The sequence below is a fragment of the Beta vulgaris genome, chromosome 8, assembly GCF_026745355.1.
Source record: "Beta vulgaris subsp. vulgaris cultivar EL10 chromosome 8, EL10.2, whole genome shotgun sequence".
In the NCBI taxonomy this organism is placed as follows: Eukaryota; Viridiplantae; Streptophyta; class Magnoliopsida; order Caryophyllales; family Amaranthaceae; genus Beta; species Beta vulgaris.
Genome location: NC_079209.1, coordinates 30,494,158 through 30,516,263, shown reverse-complemented (window position 1 = coordinate 30,516,263; position 22,106 = coordinate 30,494,158). Strand labels below are relative to the sequence as shown.

General features: G+C 34.7%; 1 protein-coding gene across 14 annotated transcripts in view; it reads left to right on the top strand.

Annotated features, from left to right (window-relative positions):
- The first annotated feature begins 1,131 nt into the window (after positions 1-1,131).
- Positions 1,132-22,106, top strand: part of LOC104901188 (putative D-cysteine desulfhydrase 1, mitochondrial) — a 38,342-nt gene continuing 17,367 nt past the window's right edge. For 9 of the 14 annotated variants that reach the window (XR_008967223.1, XR_008967224.1, XR_008967221.1 and 6 more), the window contains exons 1-6: positions 1,132-1,353; positions 1,438-1,503; positions 6,114-6,308; positions 6,396-6,506; positions 18,871-18,962; positions 21,835-21,927. Coding sequence is in view for 2 of the 14 variants with exons in the window: in XM_019251192.3 (XP_019106737.1) it covers positions 1,246-1,353; positions 1,438-1,503; positions 6,114-6,308; positions 6,396-6,506; positions 18,871-18,962; positions 21,835-21,927 (665 nt within the window). In the remaining 12 variants the exon portion in view is untranslated. The remainder of the gene's footprint in view (positions 1,354-1,437; positions 1,504-6,113; positions 6,309-6,395; positions 6,507-18,870; positions 18,963-21,834; positions 21,928-22,106) is intronic. The other 5 variants (XR_008967227.1, XR_008967228.1, XR_008967225.1 and 2 more) reach the window with 2 other exon arrangements.

Here is a 22,106-nt window from a genome sequence, read left to right as displayed (position 1 = left end):
CGTGAGCACTAGAGTGTGAAAAACTAATTAAAATCCGCATAGATTGAGAGTAAAAATACTAATTGAAATCCACGTAGGCTTAATATATGAACTGGCTACACACGAAATTTCTAATGTGGCCGGCGGTATATGAGAATTTCTCCTATGCAAAAACAAAAATGACACCTTCTCCACTCCAGTTTGGTATGCTAGTTCTCCTCCAACTCTACCAGTGTTGGTACCTGCACCTCCAACTTTAATTAGTTCGGCCCACTCGTCACCTCCATTTTCAGCGACATTCAGTGGCGGAGCCAGGATTGTCAATCAGGGGTAGCATAAAAGAACTACTAAATAGTGGTTCATCATTCATGATACTGAAACGTAATTCACGTTTAACACTTATAACTCTTTTTGAAAAAATGGTACAACACTATTATAGGAAATTATTTTCGATGACTAGAATTTGGTCCATTTACAACTATGACACCCCGTATTTAACATTTTACATATATCAATAATATCTTATTAACACCATAAACCATTTATTAATAAGGGTTAACTTATCTCTATTATAGAAGCCAAGGGGGAGCTATGATATCTCCTTTAAAAAGTCATTTTTGTTCTAAGCTAAATATATAATGGGATATTCAAATCTTCTACAATATATCTTTCCCTGATTTAAAGATGGGGCCATAATTCTAATGATAAATTAAACTAAATAAGCATTAACAAAGTAACTTGACACAATTAGAAAAACGGTTTTTTAATTAAAAAAAATTACAAATTTAAATTGACTATAAGACCTTATATCTAAATGTTCATTACAATTTCTAATCACTTTACATTAGTTTGTACAACAATAATTATAAATCACACTTCTAAAATTATATTTAGATGAATTTATTAAAATCTGACCCAAACAATTGACATACGCATCGCGTGCATAGAAGGCTAGTGTTAACTAATGTCATTTGCAGCAGCCGCTAGGAAAAAAACTACAATAAATGTCTATCTAAACAATCTCCTAAAAAAAAAACAATTCCGTCCATGATTTAATTTCCAACCTTTTATAGAGTAGTAATGGAGAAAAAGAAAAAAAATGAAAAAAAAAAAAGAAAATAAGAACAACAATAACTAGCTGTCATTGCCCACAAAAAACAAAGAATTAGAACACCTTTTAATTTTTTTTTAGGGGTAGCATATGCCACCCCTGTTACTTAATAGATTCGCCCCTGGCGACATTGACGCATCTTCTGCTGTTTTTCAATGACTTCCGAAAGCGGCTTTGGCTTCCTCGCCAATCGAGCCTACGATCCTCCTTCTTGGGCGTCTCATCTTTCTCCCATTCCTTCTCACACTTGCTCTCTTGCCCATGTAACTCAACCCCTTTTCCTTCACTCTCTCTCCTTAATTGTGCTTGTTTTGCGTAATTGGTTTAAAATTGATTATGTTTTGCAGCTTCCTACTCCAATTCACAAGTGGAATCTCCCTAATTTACCTCCCAAAACGGAAGTTTGGTTGAAGGTATTAAATGTTTTGTTATTTTGTTTTGTAATCAGATGTTAGATGTGATAAGAGCTATTGGAGTATTCTTTATGGAAAGAGATAGAAAGTTGAGTATTTTTATAGAAAGAGATAAAATAGGGGATCATGATTAAGTGGTGTTAGAAAATTAATATAATAAAAGTAGGATCATGTTAGAAAGGACAATGTTCAAAGTAATATGAGACAAACAAAAAAAAACAAAGTGTTAAAAGATTATCCTGGAGTGTAGGGAGTACTTTGCCAGAGAAAAGAAAATTAGACAAATATCAATATTGGCTTAAGGTGATCCTTGATTCCTTTCTGCAGTCATTTCTTTCAACTTTAAAAACAATTGGAGTTTGGAAATCGCTTAATGTAATATATTTGAGTTTCTTGGCGGAAAGATAGATATGGTAAAAAATAGACATTAATTAAATTGATTGGAAAATAGGAACTACAACTAAATTCTTATGCAACCTAAATGCTACTCCTAAATTGGGATAATTAGAATGAAATAACTCTATAGAAGTGTTAAATAAAACCTAAATGCTACTCCTAATTAAGAATAATTACATCAATATTACCTTATAGAAAAGGACTCTCCGTGCTAGTTGAGGGGGTTAGGTGTAAGCTACCTTACTCATGTGATGTCTAAAGTACTAATCTCAATCCTGATACTTCACAACGAATATGAAGGAGTTTATATTGTTTAACAAGCCATTTTTGATTTTGATTAATACTCCCTCCGTTTCATTTTAATCTACACATTTACACTTTTCATGCATGCCAATGCAAAACTTCTCATGTGATGTCTGAAGTCCTAATCTCAATCCTGGAAGGAGTTTATATTGTTTAACAAGCCAATTTTTGATTTTGATTAATACTCTCTCCGTTTCATTTTAATCTACACACTTACACTTTTCATGCATGCCAATGCAAAACTTTTAGGACATATATCTTTAGTTTTGTATTTGTAAAAATTATAAAAAGTACATATTAATAAAATACATGTTATGATGAATCTAACAAGATCCCACATGACTATATTTTCATCCGCGTATTAATCACAAATGATGGTCAAAGTGAAATTTGTAAATAGTGTCAAATATCAAAGTGTAACAATTAAAATGAAACGGAGGGAGTATAATCTAAAGGCAAAAGAAAGGAAATATATTATGTTTGTTTGTAAGATGTATTCCCTTCTTCTCCAGGGCCCATTGCTTTCTATATACAGGGTTTTGTAAATCTTGTTTATGCTTCATTTGCTGCTGAGTTTGCGGAGTTTCCTATATTTTGCTGGTTCTATTAGTGTCCTTCACATACTCCTGTGTTAAGATGATTATGGGAGAAAGTGGCTGCCGGGTCAACTATTGTCATTGATTTATGGTAGATTAGGCTAGCTAGCTGGATACCCTTTTTTGAAAGGGTGGGATGATGATTAATTGCCAAAATCACCTTGTAACTTTTCGTTAATCATATAAATCATGGGATAATCATGTTAAAATGGACCTTATAATTTCTGATAAGGTGTAACCCTCTAGAAGATTGTAGTCTTATCATGTTACTTGTGGCTAAATGTATTATTTGACAAAATCATTTGCATGTTTTCTTACTCTTTTGACTAGAATTGTGAAAGTGGGATAGCCTGAAAAAGGAAGCAGAATTGCGTCTTTGTTATAAGTTCTGAAAGATTATTTTATGGCCATTAGAGTCATGGGAGGGTATTGTTGTCAGGATTGGCTTGTAAGGCCGTGTTACTTTGAAGCTCCGTGAATGTTCATCTTCCAAGTCTGCTTTGCTTCACACTTACATCAATCTCAAACTCATCTTTTGCTTTGCCTTTGTCTCATCATATCAATAGAGTCAAGGTAGTTGGCTTTTGAATCAACCACACATACTTAGCGGATACTAGGTAAGAGCTACAATCTACACAAAACAAACTATCCAAAAGAGGAAATGAATATAATTTGAATTTGTGTAGAAAGGTTCACTTGACTGATTGTGGTCTTGCCATTGTAGTGGTTCATATTGGGCTCTTAATTTGCATCGACATGCTTGAAGGTTTCACTTTCTCGATTCCATTTATTGTCTACATCCTCATGGTTCATCCTTAATTGTTCTTCTCATATTGGATAATTAGAGTTTGGGCTAATGGGAAGCTAAACTCAATTCTTTATTTTTGATTAATTGACCCTTGAGCTACCGACTATGAAGGCAGGAAGCATAAAAACACTAAAGTTAAACACCAGTTTATTCATTTAACATCATCCCTAAATTTAGGACTAAGGTTGCTTAGAGGTTCCCAAACTCATTGATGGGTTCAATCCCTCTTAAAATAGAACTAATCACTCTTCATAAGTACTTGGAAACCAAAACCCAAAATCATGATTCATTTATCATGATAAAATCAAAGTACTAATAGGAGATTGAAGTAAAATCAAGCTACACTAACATGGTAATCTCAAATTCCAAGCAAAATGACATACAATAAAGAGGTAAGAGAAATATTCTTGAAGCTTATTAACTTCATCAAATTCGAAGCTAAGAAGATGGTTTGAACACTCTCTCTAGAGTTAACTTCTCTCACTAGATCCAAAAAAGAAATTAAGAAATATCTAAATTTGATAATTCATTTCTCCTCCTTAATCACATAGCACGACCCTCTTATAGCCTTTATCTAACATTACAAACCACAATTAAAAATTGGCTAAAAATGCTCCATAAAAGTGAAGAGCTAGATTTATTTTCCAATGAATGGCCACTCCTAGTAAGGAAAATAGTTTTCCTAGAAAACACTTTCTTCCCAACCAAACACACCCTAAGATAAAATCCCATTCCACCTCCCAGCATCACAAGGAACAAAATTGCTTGAGTGTTTCCTTGGACGAAAGTGTTTTGTTCTAGCTTTACTCGCGTCAGTAGTCTATTACTATGCGGGTCTCAAAAAAAAAAAGGATTAGGCTATTTTGGTAAATACATTCAACCAACTCCAATTCTTTTACCGATTCACATCTTAGAAGATTTTACAAAACTATAGATAGGGATGGTTATTTTACAAAACCGCTTAGTTTTGGACTTTTCCGAAATATATTAGCGAATGAATTAGTTGTTGAACGTTTGGCGATCCCAGATGTGTCAATATCAACGGTGACTAATTATTTCGATGAATCATTTCTTGGGCAGAAGAAGATTATGTAAACACTTACTCGAAAGCTCACTTATCAGATTCCATTGTGTAAGACACAATTTTTTCAGAAGAATTCACCATGATATATCTGATCCGTGCATAATATCATGAAGAATAGTATAAAAATTTTGACTGCTATTCAATACCGGCAATAGGTCTGAAAAAGTATCTAAAAATAGAAAATTTAGATATTTGTACTCTGTCGAAGTAAGGAACCACGATGCTTACTTCAGTTGGTCAAACTTTAGTTGGTGCAAGTTGTTGCTTAATCATTTGATGCCCTTGTTATATTGTCGTTTTTGGCAGACTAGCTTCCAGCGTTTTGTTAGGTTATAAGGAATAATTGATGTGGTATTTTGCTGAAGCTCTAGAAACCAAAAACTTATGTATGACTTTTACTAGCTCTGCCTTTTTCTTGTTTAATCTACTGAAAATATATTCTACTAAACTTTTCTATGGTAAAAAAAGCGAGCAATTCACAAAAATAACACTACTCAAAATTGAAGTCCATCTCTGTGCAAACTTTTGAATGTTCAGGTCAAACAGATCACATTTTACATAGTGCATGCTCCATTGTTGGTGATTTTTCCATTTTGAATTATTTTTATTGCCCACCAAAATGAAGTTCTTGGACTGCTCTATAAGAATATGGATTTTATAAATAATTGTTATTCCTCCAGGTTCACGAGTAATTTTGGAAAATTTGCAAGTGCAAGATACTAATCACTGACTTACGTGAATACTTACATCACATATGGTGTTTTTACAATTACCTCTTCCTCAAAAGCAACGTCTCACTTTTAAATTTGGGCTTTCTGAACCATTGTCGAACAATTGACTTGATATTCTAACGCATCCTACATCAGTCATTCTGAATTATTATAAACTATAGATAGGGATGGTTATTTGATAAATTGTGATCGATGAGGGCACGGGAAACATAGGATGTGCACGAAATTACGCTTTCAAGATACATTGTAGGTGATATAACCATATATTGTAGTGTGTGCTTGTTCTTTCATAAGCTGTCCTGAAATCTTTCAAAGGTTCTCATCTACACTGAATATTTTTATAGCTCTTATTCTTATTAATTAGACATCAAACCTATGTGTTTTAGATACATTGTGGGTATAAACTAGGATCATTGATGTATATATGATGATTGTATGGTGCTTCCAAATTTGGATGTGTTCTTAATATATGTGTTTTATTGACCCATGCAACTATATGGAATGGAGTTAATTTATAGAAGCTGACCTTTCTTAGCCCCTAGACTTCAACCAACAAGACTTGGTTAATAGCTCATTTCCTCATTTTCTTCCTCATTTATCCTCATTGAGGGTGATTAAAAGGGGTGATTTGTTCCGTTCCTATCATCACATGTGATATCTTGAGCTGATGACAGCATCTCCTTTTTTTATAGCGTGATGATATCTCCGGTATGCAGCTGAGTGGTAACAAGGTGAGAAAGCTGGAGTTCTTGATGGCTGACGCTCTAGCACAGGGTGCAGATTGTATTACAACAATTGGTGGCATCCAGAGTAACCACTGTCGTGCAACTGCCGTAGCTGCAAAGTATTTGAATCTTGACTGTTTTCTTATACTACGTACTTCCAAGGTTCCTTATTGTGATTGAAATAAATAACTATAACCTTGGTTATTCTTCTGAAGTTATTGCTTCTTACCTCATTGATATGGTATTCAGGCTCTTTCGGACAAGGATCCAGGACTTATTGGCAACTTGTTGGTTGAACGCTTAGTTGGAGCTCATGTTGAACTTGTATCGAAAGAAGAATATGCAAAAATTGGAAGTGTGGTATGTTGATTTCTCCACGCTTCCCTGCTGTGTTATCTGGTATTTATTGTGGCTCCTTGGTTCTATTTGCTTTATAAGAAGTTTGAACTTAACATAAACTTGGAAGTCTATGCAATAAGCTTATATGCATCAGTTTTTTGATAAAAAAGTTTTTTTTTTTCTTTTACCGAGGCATTGCTGAGTGATTATCTGGCCTGTTCATGATTGTAGAGCTAGTACATCTTTGAGCTAGATCATGCAAAGATGGTCTTACCAATTTTATAATAACAGAGTGATGGACTCTTCTACTGCCGTTTTCAGTTGGCTTGGCAGTGTTATCACTTGACTGTTAGAAATATAGTTAATGCATGATTATAATTGTCGGAGGCTAGAAAAATATATTTTGACGTTTGTCTGTCTGAACACTTTTCCTATGTTTTTTCCCAGAACAATAGAGACAGATTACACAATCTTCGTTCAGCACCTAGGGTTTGAATGACTGAACAAAACAATTTCTTGATATCTTGACATGCACGTATAATAACAGACATATGTATATTATATATCTCTAGGCACATGCATGTGCTGATGTGCGTGTGCGAGTTCATGTACATGTGCGTGTATGTATGTATAGGTTTTAGCTGAAATACAAAGTGCTTCCACTTTCTTTTCCTTATTCAACTGGTTGAAATCAAAAAATCGCTCTGCCCTCAAAATCCATGCATCTGGGTTTGTTCCAGCAAAAAAGGAGGACTCGAGTTTTCTTCAGCCTCCAACCAGGCTTCGTTAAAATATGATCAAGGAAAAGAGTTGGGAATTAGAATAAGAGATGATTCGAATACCAACTCAATCTAGTCTGGACACATAAAGTAAGGGATTGGGTTGACCCATTCTAAACCCAATGGTATTGAGGAAAGGTCCCTCGTTGGGCTTACTAAAACTAAGCCCATATAGTCCTTCTAGCTTTACCACTCAATCATTCCAATCCATGTCCGTAACCCTACTCATCCATCAAAAATAATCCTCCTCATGTGACATGTCTCCAACCGATCCTACCAGATTGCGAGAAGGCCCGAGAATTATTCACTGCCCACTTACATGGCTCAACTTTTTAACCCCCATTTCTTCATCATTCAGTTCATAACTCCACCCATTCTAATGTTTTCTAACCCTATACAATATTTTACCCCAAACTCTCTTTCGATGCCTATGTACACTTACCATATCAATTCAAACACCATCCATCCCATCCACCAGTCGATGGCCTTACATGTAATAGCAGCTTTATTTAGCTACTATCAGCTCAAGAGTAGAATGAAATCACAGAAGGCAAGTTGAAGATTATAGAGATTAAAAGATAAGAGTGAGAGAGAGAATTCCAGAATAGATGAGGGAGATAAGAGGTTTAGGATTGTATTAATTTCTGAATAATCCTTAAATTACAGCTCGAATGATTATTTATAATGCAATATCAGAATTTCCCGTCAAAACTAACCACTTCTCAGTAACAGAATAACAATATTCTGTTACATTACATGACCAATTACTAAATGCTTCTCCCATGACTATGCCCACGAGAATCATGCTAACACTCAACAGTGCGGAGTTTGGACGCCAATGGAAACACAGATTTTAGGAAGATACTATTGGCCTTTGCTGTTGAGGCAGTGTAAAGCCAATTACTATTCACCTTGATGACAAGGCGGAAGTTTGGCGGCTCGTAATCCATATTACAATGAACAAGAAAAAGAATGTTGGCCACAGATTTGCAGAAGTAGCTTGTACAGGATTAACGGAATAAATTGCGGCTCATTCAATGTCCACATTTTTGTTATTAAAATTCACATTAGTGGATTTTTAACCTCAAATTTGCATTTTTCCGAGCTTAAGAAGCATTCTTTCAACCTAATTTGACCAAATCTGTCACATGATTAGGTTATATATTTGGTGAATGAATAATTACTTCAAATGTGAAAGCGTCATCCTATTACTAATACATAACAAACCGAACTCATGGGCATTTACCAAACTTAGAACCCGCAACCATGTTCTTTGCCCGCACCGTGTTTGTCCTTCTCTCTTCTTTGTTGTATGCATGTTTTGCTTCTTTCTATTTTTTTTCGCTTTCTGTTGCAGAGTGTGTTTTTACCATCTTTTTTGGCCAATTCTCACAAGGAACACAAGTAATGGGAAAAAGAGTGTTCAAACGCGACGAGTCATCGTTATATAACGGATGACGCAGTGAGCCAGCATTAGTAACAAATGGCATGGCAAAAAGGATGGTATTTTTGTTGTTGTAACGCCATTTGCGGAACGACAAATTCAAAATTCATTAGATTACGACCTATACATAATGGAATGCCCAAGTTTTGATTCCATGGCAATGAATTGGCCTAGTGGGAAAGGGTACTATTGGTAGTGCATTACTATTAGGAATAAGGAAGAGTGTTAGCAATAGGAGAAAGAGGGAAGAAATCATAATATTTTTGAGAGTATCTTTTAATTTATTTTGTACTTTTTATCCTTTCATAGCTATGTAAGTTCACCACAATATCCAACTTAATGCGCACGATCTCTGGAGTCCACCTCTATGACTGACACAGTGTTTTTTAAGGTAGATTGAAAGGTTTGCTGGTTTGGCGAGACTTGGTGATCATTCTCTCTTGATTCACTTTAAATTAAGAGATCCTTTTTTCCAATATCTTTGTAAATGTCCACTTTGCGCTCTTGTCACATCTTATCTAAGCTGGCTGACATCTGAGTTGACAGTGTTTAAGGCATCTCAGCCATCGGTTTGGCTCTTCATAACCTCATTGGTGAGTGATGCTCATAAGGCTGCAAACTCCTGCTTTAGTTGTTCAATGGAGGGCCACCGTTTCTCCCATTGCTAGATTAGAGATTAACAACTACTAAATATCAATAAGAATTTAAGTTGGAAATTAGAAAATCAAAGATAAGATAGTAGTGTTAATAGATGTGTGTAATCAACATATTACAACCTTTAACTTTAAAGAGGTTAAGAATCTCTCCCCTCGAAATTACTTAGCTCACTTTACTGAATGAATCCTCTCTCTATCCTTAGGTTCCCTATATATCTCTGATTCCTTTCTCCATCCTTCAGACCGTCTCATGGAATATGGAGGCCCTGTGTAATTCATCAAAATGGGGCCCTTCAAAAAAAATTATAAAGAAGAAATTATAATTTTTTTTATTTATCATAAATCGTTCCTTACAGTTTAATAAATAAACCAAAACTAAAGAAAAAATCTAGTAGGATCTTTTATTTAAACAAAGCCATCCTCTAGCATTCTTTGAAGCGAAATGGTCCACCAAATCTTAATAAATTATCCCACAAATTCTTGATTTTTCACCTTCGACACCCACAATCAAATTCCCGACTTCGTTCTTCGACTTCCCGTATTGTAATTTTTTGTAAATCAAAGTTTGATTTTTTTTTTTTTTTGGACAATTGGAGGATAAAAGAAATTGAATTATTGGATATGAGTTGAGTGGATTTTAATATGAACCGCAATTCGCAAATAAATAGCAAAAAAAATTCTTCCCGTTAGATATCTCCATTTTTGGTGGTGTTCTTGAGGGAAGGAGTAATGAAATTCAGATTTTTTTGGCTAAAATTATGGAAATGAGATGATTTTTTGGATAAAGAGTTGAAAATTAATTTTAATGTGGGCATGGAAGCTGAATAATTTCACGAGATTTTGGGGATTTTGATTTATGAAGATTGAAGAGGAAAGAGAATTGTGGAGAAGAAGATGGAGAGTCATGTTCTTGAAACTTGCGGGTAATAATTTGATGCGGTTATGCTTTTTTTTTTTCTTTTCTTTTTTCCTTCCATCTGTCAACCGAAATTGGGCAACAAATTTGTGAGGCCCTGTTCCACGGAGCCGGTTGTACCGGTATTGGGCCGGGCCTGCCATCCTTGTGTAGCCCACTAAGTTGTAACCAACTGTGTTGAATTACATATTATCCTCCAGCTTAGCATTCCTAACTAAGTGGCCTGGTTGATTTTTTTACCCTTGGAAGGCCCCTTCATCTTATTCCTTGCATATGTGAGCAATAAAGGAGGATTGGGTGGGTTCTTAGGAGATCACTTGTAAATTGTTGGTTGTAAATGGTAGGTTCAGTATTTACTATAGGTCCAATATTAGTATCTTGTAGGTGCATTACTTGTTAATCTAGGTTTGTTTTTCACTTGTGGGTTTATTGATTTTTTCCTTGCGTCACCACATAATTTATAAATCATGCGTAGCTACATTAGGTAATGGCCATCATGCACTTATTCTCCTCTCTTTATCCTGCCCAACTTGGATTAATGTGCCTTTGAAGCTGGCCCGACAAGCAGTTGCCATGCAGGATGTATCAATGAGTTCTAAGAATTTGAACAACCAATTACCACATAAGGCGACTAATATTATGAGAGTGTAGAAGTTATTCTTCCTTAAGAAAACCTAAGCTGGGGCGTGTAGAAAATGCTATGGATTTAACATAGCTTTGAGCCTTTGACACCTTTAATGGCAAATTACAAGGAAGAAGATGATGATCTGATTAATAAAGTGAAAGTTACAGTAAATTGGAAAGATATTCAAGCTTTATAGAGGCTTGATTCTCTCCCAATGAGACTTAAAAGCTCACCAAAACTGTCATGAATATTAACATAATCTGTTTCCCCCTAATATCCTGTGTTTATAACGTTTCTTTCCTCACTAACTCTCTAACTTACTTCCCAAGCAAACTTCTAACTGAATGGTGGTGCACTACCCATATTACTCCTTTCCATTAGGCCAATTCATCACACAAGATAGAACTAGAAAGACCCAAAGGAAGATTAGCAAAAATGATAGAAAACCAAGAGTTGAAGCAAGGGAAGAGTGGAGTCCCTCATTGGCGATTAATAAATTTGGCTTTGCGCGTACTTCGGGCCTTAGGATGAGTTTTGAAGGATAAAAATGAGTATAATTTTGGAGAAGGAACAAGGAAGTGGGAAGCTAATATGCATAGTAAGTTAGCAACTTGGTTGTTTTCAGTTTTCACCCAAAATCCCTTTCATAGATGATTGTAGCCCACTAGTCCTCGAAGTTATTTGAATTTATCTTTTCTGCAACTTATTTTTTAAGGATAGAAACATGGGCAATACTTATTTAAGTGGGTTGGTGAAAATACTTCAATAGAAGATAGACAGAAACAAGAGAGATTTTTATTTCTCCAGAAAGTAATGGAGTTTATCGAACTATACAAGATAAGGAAAAGAACAATTTATAGTTGCTTTACAATGAGAGCTAAGTAGTTTGTTACAGCTTGTAACTAACTCATTATTGAAACAAACTATTGATTTGTTGTAACAAAATTTAAAGAGAAAGTTATATTTCATATCCCCCTTCGTGCAGAGTCAACCAGTCTAAGCTTGGAAGTGAAATACTGATGTTGAGGTCCTTATAACGGCTCAATCAGTAGATCTGCCAATTGTTGCTGACTTGAAACACGAGCTGTTTGTAGAAAACCAGACTTAACCTGTTCTCTCACACTTAGTCTTAAAAGGCGCAAGGCGAAGGCAAACGCATCCCGTAGGCGAGGCGTACCTTTGATGCCAAAATGATTAGAAATCAAATATAAAAGCATTTAATACTTAAAACAACATAGATATTATATTAAAGACCCATAAAAGGATATAAGAAAGCATAATTCATCGCTAAAGTACCGCAACAAGTCAAAGTACCAAGTAGAAAGAAAAGCAAACAAAGCTTTCAAGATAGTGGGGCAAGAACAACATAGATATTATATTAAGGATATAGGAGAAAGATGAAAATGAGTTTCTATAATATAATACTAATATAATACTTCCTATTAGTCACTTTATTAGTAATTTACTACTGCCTCAAAATTAATTAAATATAGAACAAAGAAAACACAGAACAAAGAAGAAGAAAAAATGTGAGAAGAAATCATAAAATAAGATAGAAATCAGAAAAAAAAAAGATACAGAAGAAAGGAGAAAGAAGAAAGAAGAAAGAGGAAAGAAGAAAATCAGAGAAGAAGCAAAAAAGAAATCAGAAAAAAAGAAGAGAAAAGAAACAGAGAAGATGAAAAAGAGAAGTAGGAGAAACTTACCGGCGACAATGCGACGACCGGCGAAGAATGACCGGTGAGGCTGCTGTGGAGTTCTTCGCAGTTCTTCTCTCATTTAGTTTCTTAGTTTTCGATGAAACTAAATGCGAACCCAATAACACAGAATATGAACTCAAAGACCTACTACTGAAAAGACAAGTGCTCTAATCTGCATAACTATATGCTGTCATTTGCATATCATAATCAGCTGAATAATACAAGCCAAGATTGATTTTTACTTTTGAGGTATCTAACCCAAGGAAAAAAAACGCGGGCGCGGTCGCGTTCGCGGGAACGGTCGCGTTATCGCGGGAACGGCTTGTAACGGGGAAATAGAACGTTTCGCAGCCGTCGCGGCGTGAATTTTTTTAAAAAAATCACACAAGTGGCATTTAAACTTTGTTTTTCTTCTATTTTACTTTCTATATCATATTATGTCCAGAACTCTTATAAATACAATATTTGAGGTACTATGATGATATTTGAACATACTTCTGTGTAAGAGTGTAATTAAAAAAATAAAAAACGTGAAGGAATAAAAACTAAAAGGGAAAGAAAAAATAAAAAGGGATGAAAAGAAGAGAGAGAAAGAGATACTTTATGAGTTGCAATTATCACGTGACTGGCAGTCACAAAATAAAAGAAAAAAGAGAAGAGAGAAAAGAAGAAGATGATCGGTATGAAGAAAGAAAACCAGCAAGCACTAACCTGCAAACAAGCCAACCACCGGCAGCTACAGTGCTCGAAGCAGCCGAAGATGACTCGTCGACCTTCTCTGCCATGATTGGAGAAGCAGCGTTGCATCCCAATGCATATTAGGGTTTTTTTCGAAATTAGGGTTTGCAATTTAGGGTTCGATTCGCAGTAACCTAATGAAATTAAAGGAGGGGTTTTACTCGAATTTGAGTTCTACATCCTCGGTAAGCTTTAATTTAAATAAAAAAACATGTTTTATTTTCAAATTTTAACTCAGATCTATAGATCTTGCGTTGGCTCTTCTTCTTCCTCCACCAAAAGAACTGGTCTTCTTCAAATAACGGACGTTACGTGATTGTAACGGTTCTGGAACGCCGTTACACCGTTACGTAACGCTATCGCGCCGAGTTTGGTGTGAATTCCAAATCACCGTTCTAGAACGGTATTTAACGGAACGACCTCTCTGAAATCCGTTACAAAGCGGCTGTTCCAGAACGGAACGGCCGAGTTTTTGTTCCCTGATCTAACCAAATACATGGCTGCTTGAAGATGTGGTTTTCTAGCACAACTCGAAATTGGCTTAAATGTTGAGTTACATAAGACAGATGAGGTCTTGTGATATTAAGAAACAACAATCTCCCAATTTGCTTTCTATATTGCTGAGGTTCTGCCAAGACTTCTCCCAGGTCAGAGTAGACAACCCAAGTCCTTTACGAAGAGATGAAGTTACTGGTGAGGAACGATCTAACTGAAGATCTTTGATTATATTAGTAATATATTTTCTGTGACTGAGAAGAGTGCCTGACTTGTTTCTAATAATCTCAATCACAAGAAAGTACATCAAATCACCAAGGTCTTTTATAGTGAATTCCTTGTCAAGGGCAAGTTTAACATCTATTTGCACTTTACTTGTTCTAGTTAACACCATATCATCAACATATACCAAAAGCACAACAAATTCACCACCAAGTTAGCCTGTAAACAATGAGTAATTTTTTTTAGACTGCACAAAGCCAAGGCTAAGAAAGAATTTACTCAACTCCTTATTTCACTGCCTAGAAGCTTGCCTTAATCCATACAAAGATCTTTTCAATTTACGAAGCTCACCTGATTTAGCCTTATCGTACCTAAGAGGAGGATTCATGTACACTTCCTCATCCAAATATCCATGAAGAAAAGTGTGAAATCTTCCCCAGCTACATACTGATATCCAGTAGCAACTAAGTGAGCCTTTATCTCTCCACACTCCCATCTGGGTTATGCTTAACTTTAAACACCCACTTAGAGCCTATGGCTTTCTTTCCTTGAGGCAAAAAAGTTATATCCCAAGTGTCATTAATTTCATGGCAGGAATTTCCTTGTGCATTGCTTCTCTCCACTGAAAATAAACACTAGCTTGAGCATAGGAATGTGGTTCAGTTATTGGAATATTTGTTTGAAAAGAAAAGGATTGAGACTTTCAGGTTATAGAAGTTAAAGTTGGACGAATAGAATCATGAATCTTAGGAGGTGGCTTAGGAATTTTTTTAGATTGTGTATATGGTAAAGCATTTGTTTGAGAAATGTCAGCAATACCAATATCAGTAGCTGAAAACAGATTCATGAGAACCAAGAGAAGGGACAGAGAAGTTTTCAATTATGTAGCACGGGTACTTCTTTTAGGTCATGTACTATCCTCTATGGGTACGCGTATCCATTCCTAACATTTCAAAATCTTGTCGTTTTCCTTCCCCGTACCCGAATCCGTACCCGTTCCCGTATCCGTCTCTGTGCAACCCAGCTGTTTTTATTATCATGCACATTCACCTGTGTAGAAACAGGAGTAAAAAGAGAATAAGTATGCTCATATGTGTTTTTCAGAAATGTTAGGAAAATGAACAGGTGAATTTGGAGAAGAATTAGGATTAGATGTGTGAGTTACATCAATAGGAGTATCATTACCAGAATCTAAATATATAACAAGAACATCATTGTGAGAAATTAAAGTTTGAATATGACATCTATAGTAACAAAACACTTATGTGTTTCTAAATGATACATCTTGTATCCTTTTTTGACCAAAAGGATATCCGAGAAACGCACTTTTCTTAGCCCTAGGACTAAACTTATATGTAGTTCTGCCCATGTTATAGGCATAGCAAAGGCAATCAAATACTTTCAAGCACTGTAATCTGGGACAGAACCAAATAACAGTTCGAGAGGACTCTTCGAATCTAAGATAGAGGTAGGCATGTGGTTTATGAGATAAGGGGCAGTAAGTAAACACTTTCCCCAAAATTTGGTTGGCATATTTGCATGAAATTTCAGGGTCTTGCAACTTCTAAGAGGTGTCTATGTTTCCTGTCCACTCGACCATGTTGTTGTGGTCTCCCCGTTATACTAGTTTGGTGAACAACACCTTTGTCTAAAATTAATGCAAGACATTCTGTTTGTATGGTTTCTGTGACGTTTTCTGTCCTCATGGTTTTAATTTGAGTTTGAAATTGTGTTTCAATTTGAGAAAAGAATGAAGCAATGGTTTTCTGTACTTGCATTTTGTTATGCAACAAGAAAGTCCAAGTACACCTAGTATGATCATCTAATATGGTAAGAAAATAAGAAGCACCTAGTAATGTATTGGTTTTATATGGATCCTATAAGTCGATGTGAACAAGATCAAAACACTTTTTAGCTTTGCAAGTGCTTCTAGGAAAGGGAAATTTGTGGTGTTTAGCCATGACATACACTTCACATAAATATTCAGAGAGATGCTCACGAAAACAACCTTCTAACATGCTTCATTTTAGAAAGAGAGATGTACTGAACTAGCATGAAGAAGATCAATTCTATTGATGTATTGGATTGATAAGAGGTGGATGATGAAGATGAAATTATTAAAGCTGTGTTTGTGGATTTGGGATAAGATATTGAGTTTGAAGAAGGAATAGCATTAAGCAAAAACAAGCCATTAATTTTATGACCTACTCCTATAACATTATTAGATAAATGTGACTTAATAATAGTATAATACACTCATTCTGTTTAAAAACAGCTTCAAATCCAGAATCAATCAACAATTTCCCAACACTCAGTAAATTGTGCTTAAATAGATAGAGAGAAACAAGAGAGATTTTTTTTTTCTCCAGAAAGTAATGGAGTTTATTGAACTGTACAAGAGAGGGAAAAGAGCTATTTATAGTTGCTTTACAATGAGAGCTAAGTAGTTAGTTACAGCTTGTAACTAACTCAAAATTACAACAAACTACTGATTCATTATAACATAATATAATGAGAAATATATATTTCATAGTTTATTTTTGGCATCGATACTTAGCGAAGCCTTTCATCAGTTAGGTGGTAAGCAGTGGGTTCTTTTAGCCGAAAGCAGAGTAGCCAAGATTTAATTGCATGATACATCATCCAAGGGTGTGGCAGTAGTGCGGTACAGATACAAGAGGAGCTTGGATTTATATAAGTGAGATTAGAAATTAACTTGCAAGACTTGTGTTACACAGCTGAATTTGCTATTTGTTGAGGAGTAGTCTTATATGCTCTTAACAGTGCGTGTCATTGTTTCTCATTAAGAAAGATCTTATCTATGTAACTTTGGTTCTCCTAGTTTGCTCACGTACATTATACGACATTTGGATGCTTCAATTTAAACGAAAATCTTGACATTTTTCTATGAAATGGCTAAGTCCGATAACGGGACACCATATCCGAGTAGACAATTGTAGTTGAGTCTGAGTAACATAATATCTTTTTTTTTTTTTTGAATAGTAGTAACATAATATCTTAATACTTGCTAGTTATCTGTTCTTCTTTTAGCAAAGGTGGAAGATACTTCTTTTAATGTATGCATATAATTGGAGTTTAACTAGGTTTAGGTGTAATATACGAGGTGGATGTTGAAGATCATATATGGTGGCTCTTTTTCCTGTTAGTCTAAGCAAATATTTTGTGGGTATATTATTGAGAAAGGGCCCATTATAATGCTCAGATGAGCTTGAAAGTCCATTTTGATTGTTCTAAAAAAGGAAAAATAATTCATAATGCATGCACACACACACATTAACTTCTGAATCTATAATAAAAAAAGAAATCATATGTAAGAACCATATCATTTCGTGATTTGTTGGTAAATATACTTTGATTCTCTATCAACCAATAATATAGGATCATTAACATGGTTAAAACTTAAACTTTTTGAAGTTCAGGCACAACAAGGTATTACTTCTACCACTTGGGTAATCCTTAATACCAAGACGTTTTTAAAATTAAATAAAAAATAGTTATAAAATTTTCGATATATAGCACTATGTCGATTAAATGATCTGAATCGTTTATTTATTGTTATTGGAAAAACTTTCATCCTTTCTTTTTTTATTAATATTAAGTAAATAAATGCCAAAGGCTGAGTCGGTGGTTTTTGAATTATCCAAACAAGCTAAAAACCTTGAGTTAGACTTAAGTGCACCACTCTTAGAAGATCCAGAGTTGGCAGAGTATGAGAAAAATTATAGTTTTCCACAGAAGTTGCCTGATTTTAACTTCAAGCATACTCTTACATCGTTGTGTCTTAAAGACGTAAATCTTACTACAGAAATAGTTGATTTACTCCTTATTTGTTTCGAGCTCCTCGAAAATCTGATAATCGAGGGTTCGACTGATTTAACCGCGATAACATCAGTTTCTTCATCATCAAGTCTATTACAACTGAAACATTTAGAGGTATCGATGTGTTATAGTATGAGATTCATTGATATGTCTGCTCCAAAGCTCTTGTCCTTCACATATCGTTTACGATCCATAGGCTCGTGCCTCTTTTGAAAGAGTCAAAGGAGATCAATTTGTTGTAACGATCGACATGCTATCATTAGTATTCATGCAGGAGCATTTTCTATTCTTTGTTTTTTTTTTTCTCTTCACCATCTATCCGTCCCTATTTGTCACGCACCACTCCCATCTTCTTCCGAAGTTACCAACCATGTGCAGCATTACCAATGGGAAGTCACCTGAATCAGATATCTGGAATATTAGACTTAAGATCATGGATGTTCTTCTTTTTGGTGGCTAGCTTAGGAAGATAACTAAAAGGAATTAGAGTGAGTCTCTAAAAGGCTTTTTTCTAACAACCCTCTTGAATGAGGAAGAGAATGATGATGTAGCAGAACTAATTTTCTAGAGGATTTATCACCTGGTTTACTCCCAAAAGCATTTATAGGAAGATGAGAGTTTATGGTATATAAGTGAAGAGACTAGTATCCATGAAACAATATTGAGAATGGCATTGCATATCAACCTTTATGATGCTTCATTGCATTATATCTCATATTAGAAAACTAACAGTATATAAAGCAATAACATTTAACATTTTTGTAATTTGTGGTATTGAGGTTCATTGTGCAATGACTGGCAATTACAACGATATGTTCTATAGAACCTTATAAAAGGATGACTTTAGGTGTATATACTAAAATTTGTTTCCGCATACAAGCTTATGTGTAGTTTGTTTCTGCATACAAGCTTACATGTACATTGGGGCTATTTTTTCCTCTTACGAGGGCTATGTTTGTCTTTCATGCAGGCTTTGACGAATTTGCTGAAAGAAAGGCTGATAAGTGAAGGAAGAAAGCCATATGTTATTCCTGTCGGTGGTTCAAACTGTTTAGGAACTTGGTGAGATAGTTTTGGGCCTTTTGGCTCCTTTGAGTTAGAAGTTGTGATTCAACATACTTCATCCGTTTCAAAATAGATGCTACATTGTTGACTAAAACGCTTGTCGAGGCACTACTTTGACTACTAATATCTTTAATTATGTATTAGAGTAAAGTATAAAATTTTGATTTTCTGAAAATATACATTAAGACTAATCCAACAACATATTACATTATAACATTTGATTTTACCTAATAGTAAATAATGCATGGTCAAACCTCATTCATGAATAGTGGAAAAGTCAACAATGTAGCATCTATTTTGAAACGGAGGAAGTATAAGTTTTCTCTTCTTTGTTGTTGGTTGCTGTAAAAGTTGCGACTCTCGACTTTTTGTTTTCATGAAAATGACGTCCTTCGACAAAGGGGACATATATATTGGCAAAAATTATTAAAAGAGACGGTCTAATTTTAATATAAAAGTAGACCTAATCACTAAATCGATTAAACTAGTCACCAAAAGAAATTAACCTAGTCACTATTGGGCTAATTTTCTTTTTAATATTGGGCTTATGATTGCCTAATTTTAATTTAAAAGTAGGCAGTCTCCTACAAGTCAAACTTCTATATCGGATGGACATTGGTAAAATTATTATTCTTGCAGGAAGGAGTCAAATATTTTTGTTTGGTCCAAAGTAACTTCTAAATATTCTTAAACCAAAATATTAAAAATTTATCTTAAAACCCAATTTGAAGTCAAATATACATACAATACCAAAATAATTATAAAATTTATACTATTTAAGAAAAGTTATGAACTTGACACGTTTTCTAAGAGGGAGTAGAATAGTGTGAACATACATACATTTATATAAACGGATAGAAGTATTACCAAAATAGGTATGGTGCAGGTATCTTGAGACATACATAAACAGGGTTATGTGTAGTTATTTTGGGGACAAATGGTGGTATAACTAGAGTCCATTCTCTTCACCTGAATTCTTTCGAACTCATCTAAACTTACCTTAACGTAACTGAACTAATCAGAACTTATTAGACCTAAAAGTTATTTTTTTAAGGTGAATATGACACACCCTTAACCTGACGAAGAAGTCTAATAATCAAGTATGAATGTAAATCTTGAAGCAAGAACTTCAAGAACTCCGAATAATCAAGCACAAAAGTCGAACAAGGATATGACTTTAATCAAGATCACTCCTGAAACTTGAATAAAGACTCTAAACACTCTTAAAAACACTCCTGAATTTAAGATGTTTAACACTAAGAATCCAACACTCCTGAAGAATTATTAATGGTTTCAATTGTTAAGCTATCAAGCAAACAATCAAGAAGTTGTATAAACAAAAATGAAATCTAAGTATTATTGAATAATTCGGCCCCTATATATATAGGGTACACCCTAAACTAATCCAACTAGGATTAGATAAAAGATCTATGCTAATCCAACTAGGAAAACATAAAAGATCTATACTATTTCTACTAGGAAAACATAAACTTACCCTAATTTAAGTAGTAGTAATCACAGGCCTAAAGATAACATGTAGAAGCCACGTGTTTATCTTGTAAAACATAAAATCTATCTATAACATAGCAATCCTAGCAGAACTAGGATTCTATGTAGCAAACAAGAAGTAATCCTAATAGAACTAGGATTCCTCTTCACTCCATTCCACGCCTCTTTCCAAGTCCCATGTCACCACACAAGCCAAGACTTGGTTCTTATGCTTGATTTCGAACCCCAAGGTATCCATGATCAAGTCAATAGGCTCATGGCTAACAAGTGCCTTTGCATCCATATCAGACGCTCTTGCTGAAATCTATAAAGCTCAACAATAGAGATTAACCTAGATAATCAAATATTGATGCCGCAAAGCCGGCAATCATAAAAGGAGAAAGAACCGAAACAAATAAAAATGTAGGATGCCTATGTGCAAGGTACTAAAGTACTTTGTCACTTTTAGAGCATTAGATTACCAGCATATTGTTTTTATCTTCTTATCTTGTATGTTTTTGTTTTCTTATTCTAGTAGGTTGATAAAACTTAGAATATTAGTTTGGTATGAGGGCGAGTCTCATACCAATTCAAGTCCATTATTTTAGGGCAAGTTAATTTTCGGTTATCATGACAGGTCATTTAACTATTAAAGGTTGAGATTCTAGCATGTCAGTTATTAAAGGTTAGGAACATGAATCAATGAACTTTTGTTTGAACCCCCATAATCTTTAACTTTTCAAAATAATTTTCTTTCAGACCAACGTTGATAATATGCTCTTCTGAAATTAATTTCATTGTTCCAAATATTAAAGCATTGTTAATGGTAGGGCTCTTTAGAAACAAATTTGACTTTTCGATAGTAATATTATATCTTCAATAATTATTAAAGCTATAAATATTTAAGGTATTACAATTGAACTATCTATATTTAAAAGATTGGTCTCACCGTCTCAATGAATGGTTCTATGATCTTTATCCCTCAGTTGCTCTTAGGGTGCGTTCTTTGTACCTTAAAAAATAAGTTGGGATAAGTTCTCGTAAGAAGTAATGATATAAAATAAGCTTTAGTAAGTTCCGTTAAATTCCAACAAGTTTAGATAAATTGTGCGAAAATAAGGTGAAGAGAATACACCCTTAGTGACAAGAGCATAGCATTTAAATGCTGCTAGAGTGTATTTAATTTCCTTAGATCTTATCCGTCCTAAATTATGAGCTAGAGAAGTACCCTAACCTTGCTTTCTCAAATGCTCTTATCGATCACATTTTTTTTACCACCCTTTTGTTGTACATCTATTGTTTTATATAAGGTTGTTGCAGTGCTTGGTTGTGTTTTAATGTTATGACGTTGGAATCATCTCTGTGCTTCTGTTTCTTTAAGGGGTTACATCGAGGCGATCAGGGAGATAGAGCAGCAGCTTCATACTGTTGCAGACTCGAGAAGATTTGATGACATTGTTGTGGCATGTGGCAGGTCTGCACAAGCCTCTATTGATCTTGTGACTAAAGTGTGATGTGGAATTTATTTTCAATATGTTATGTCTTATAAAATAGGATTTGGGAAAGCATAGGAGCATCAATGAAAACAGAAAAATTGCACTGAGGATATGGGAACACTTGGACACATTTCTATTTGGTGAAACCTTTTCAAAA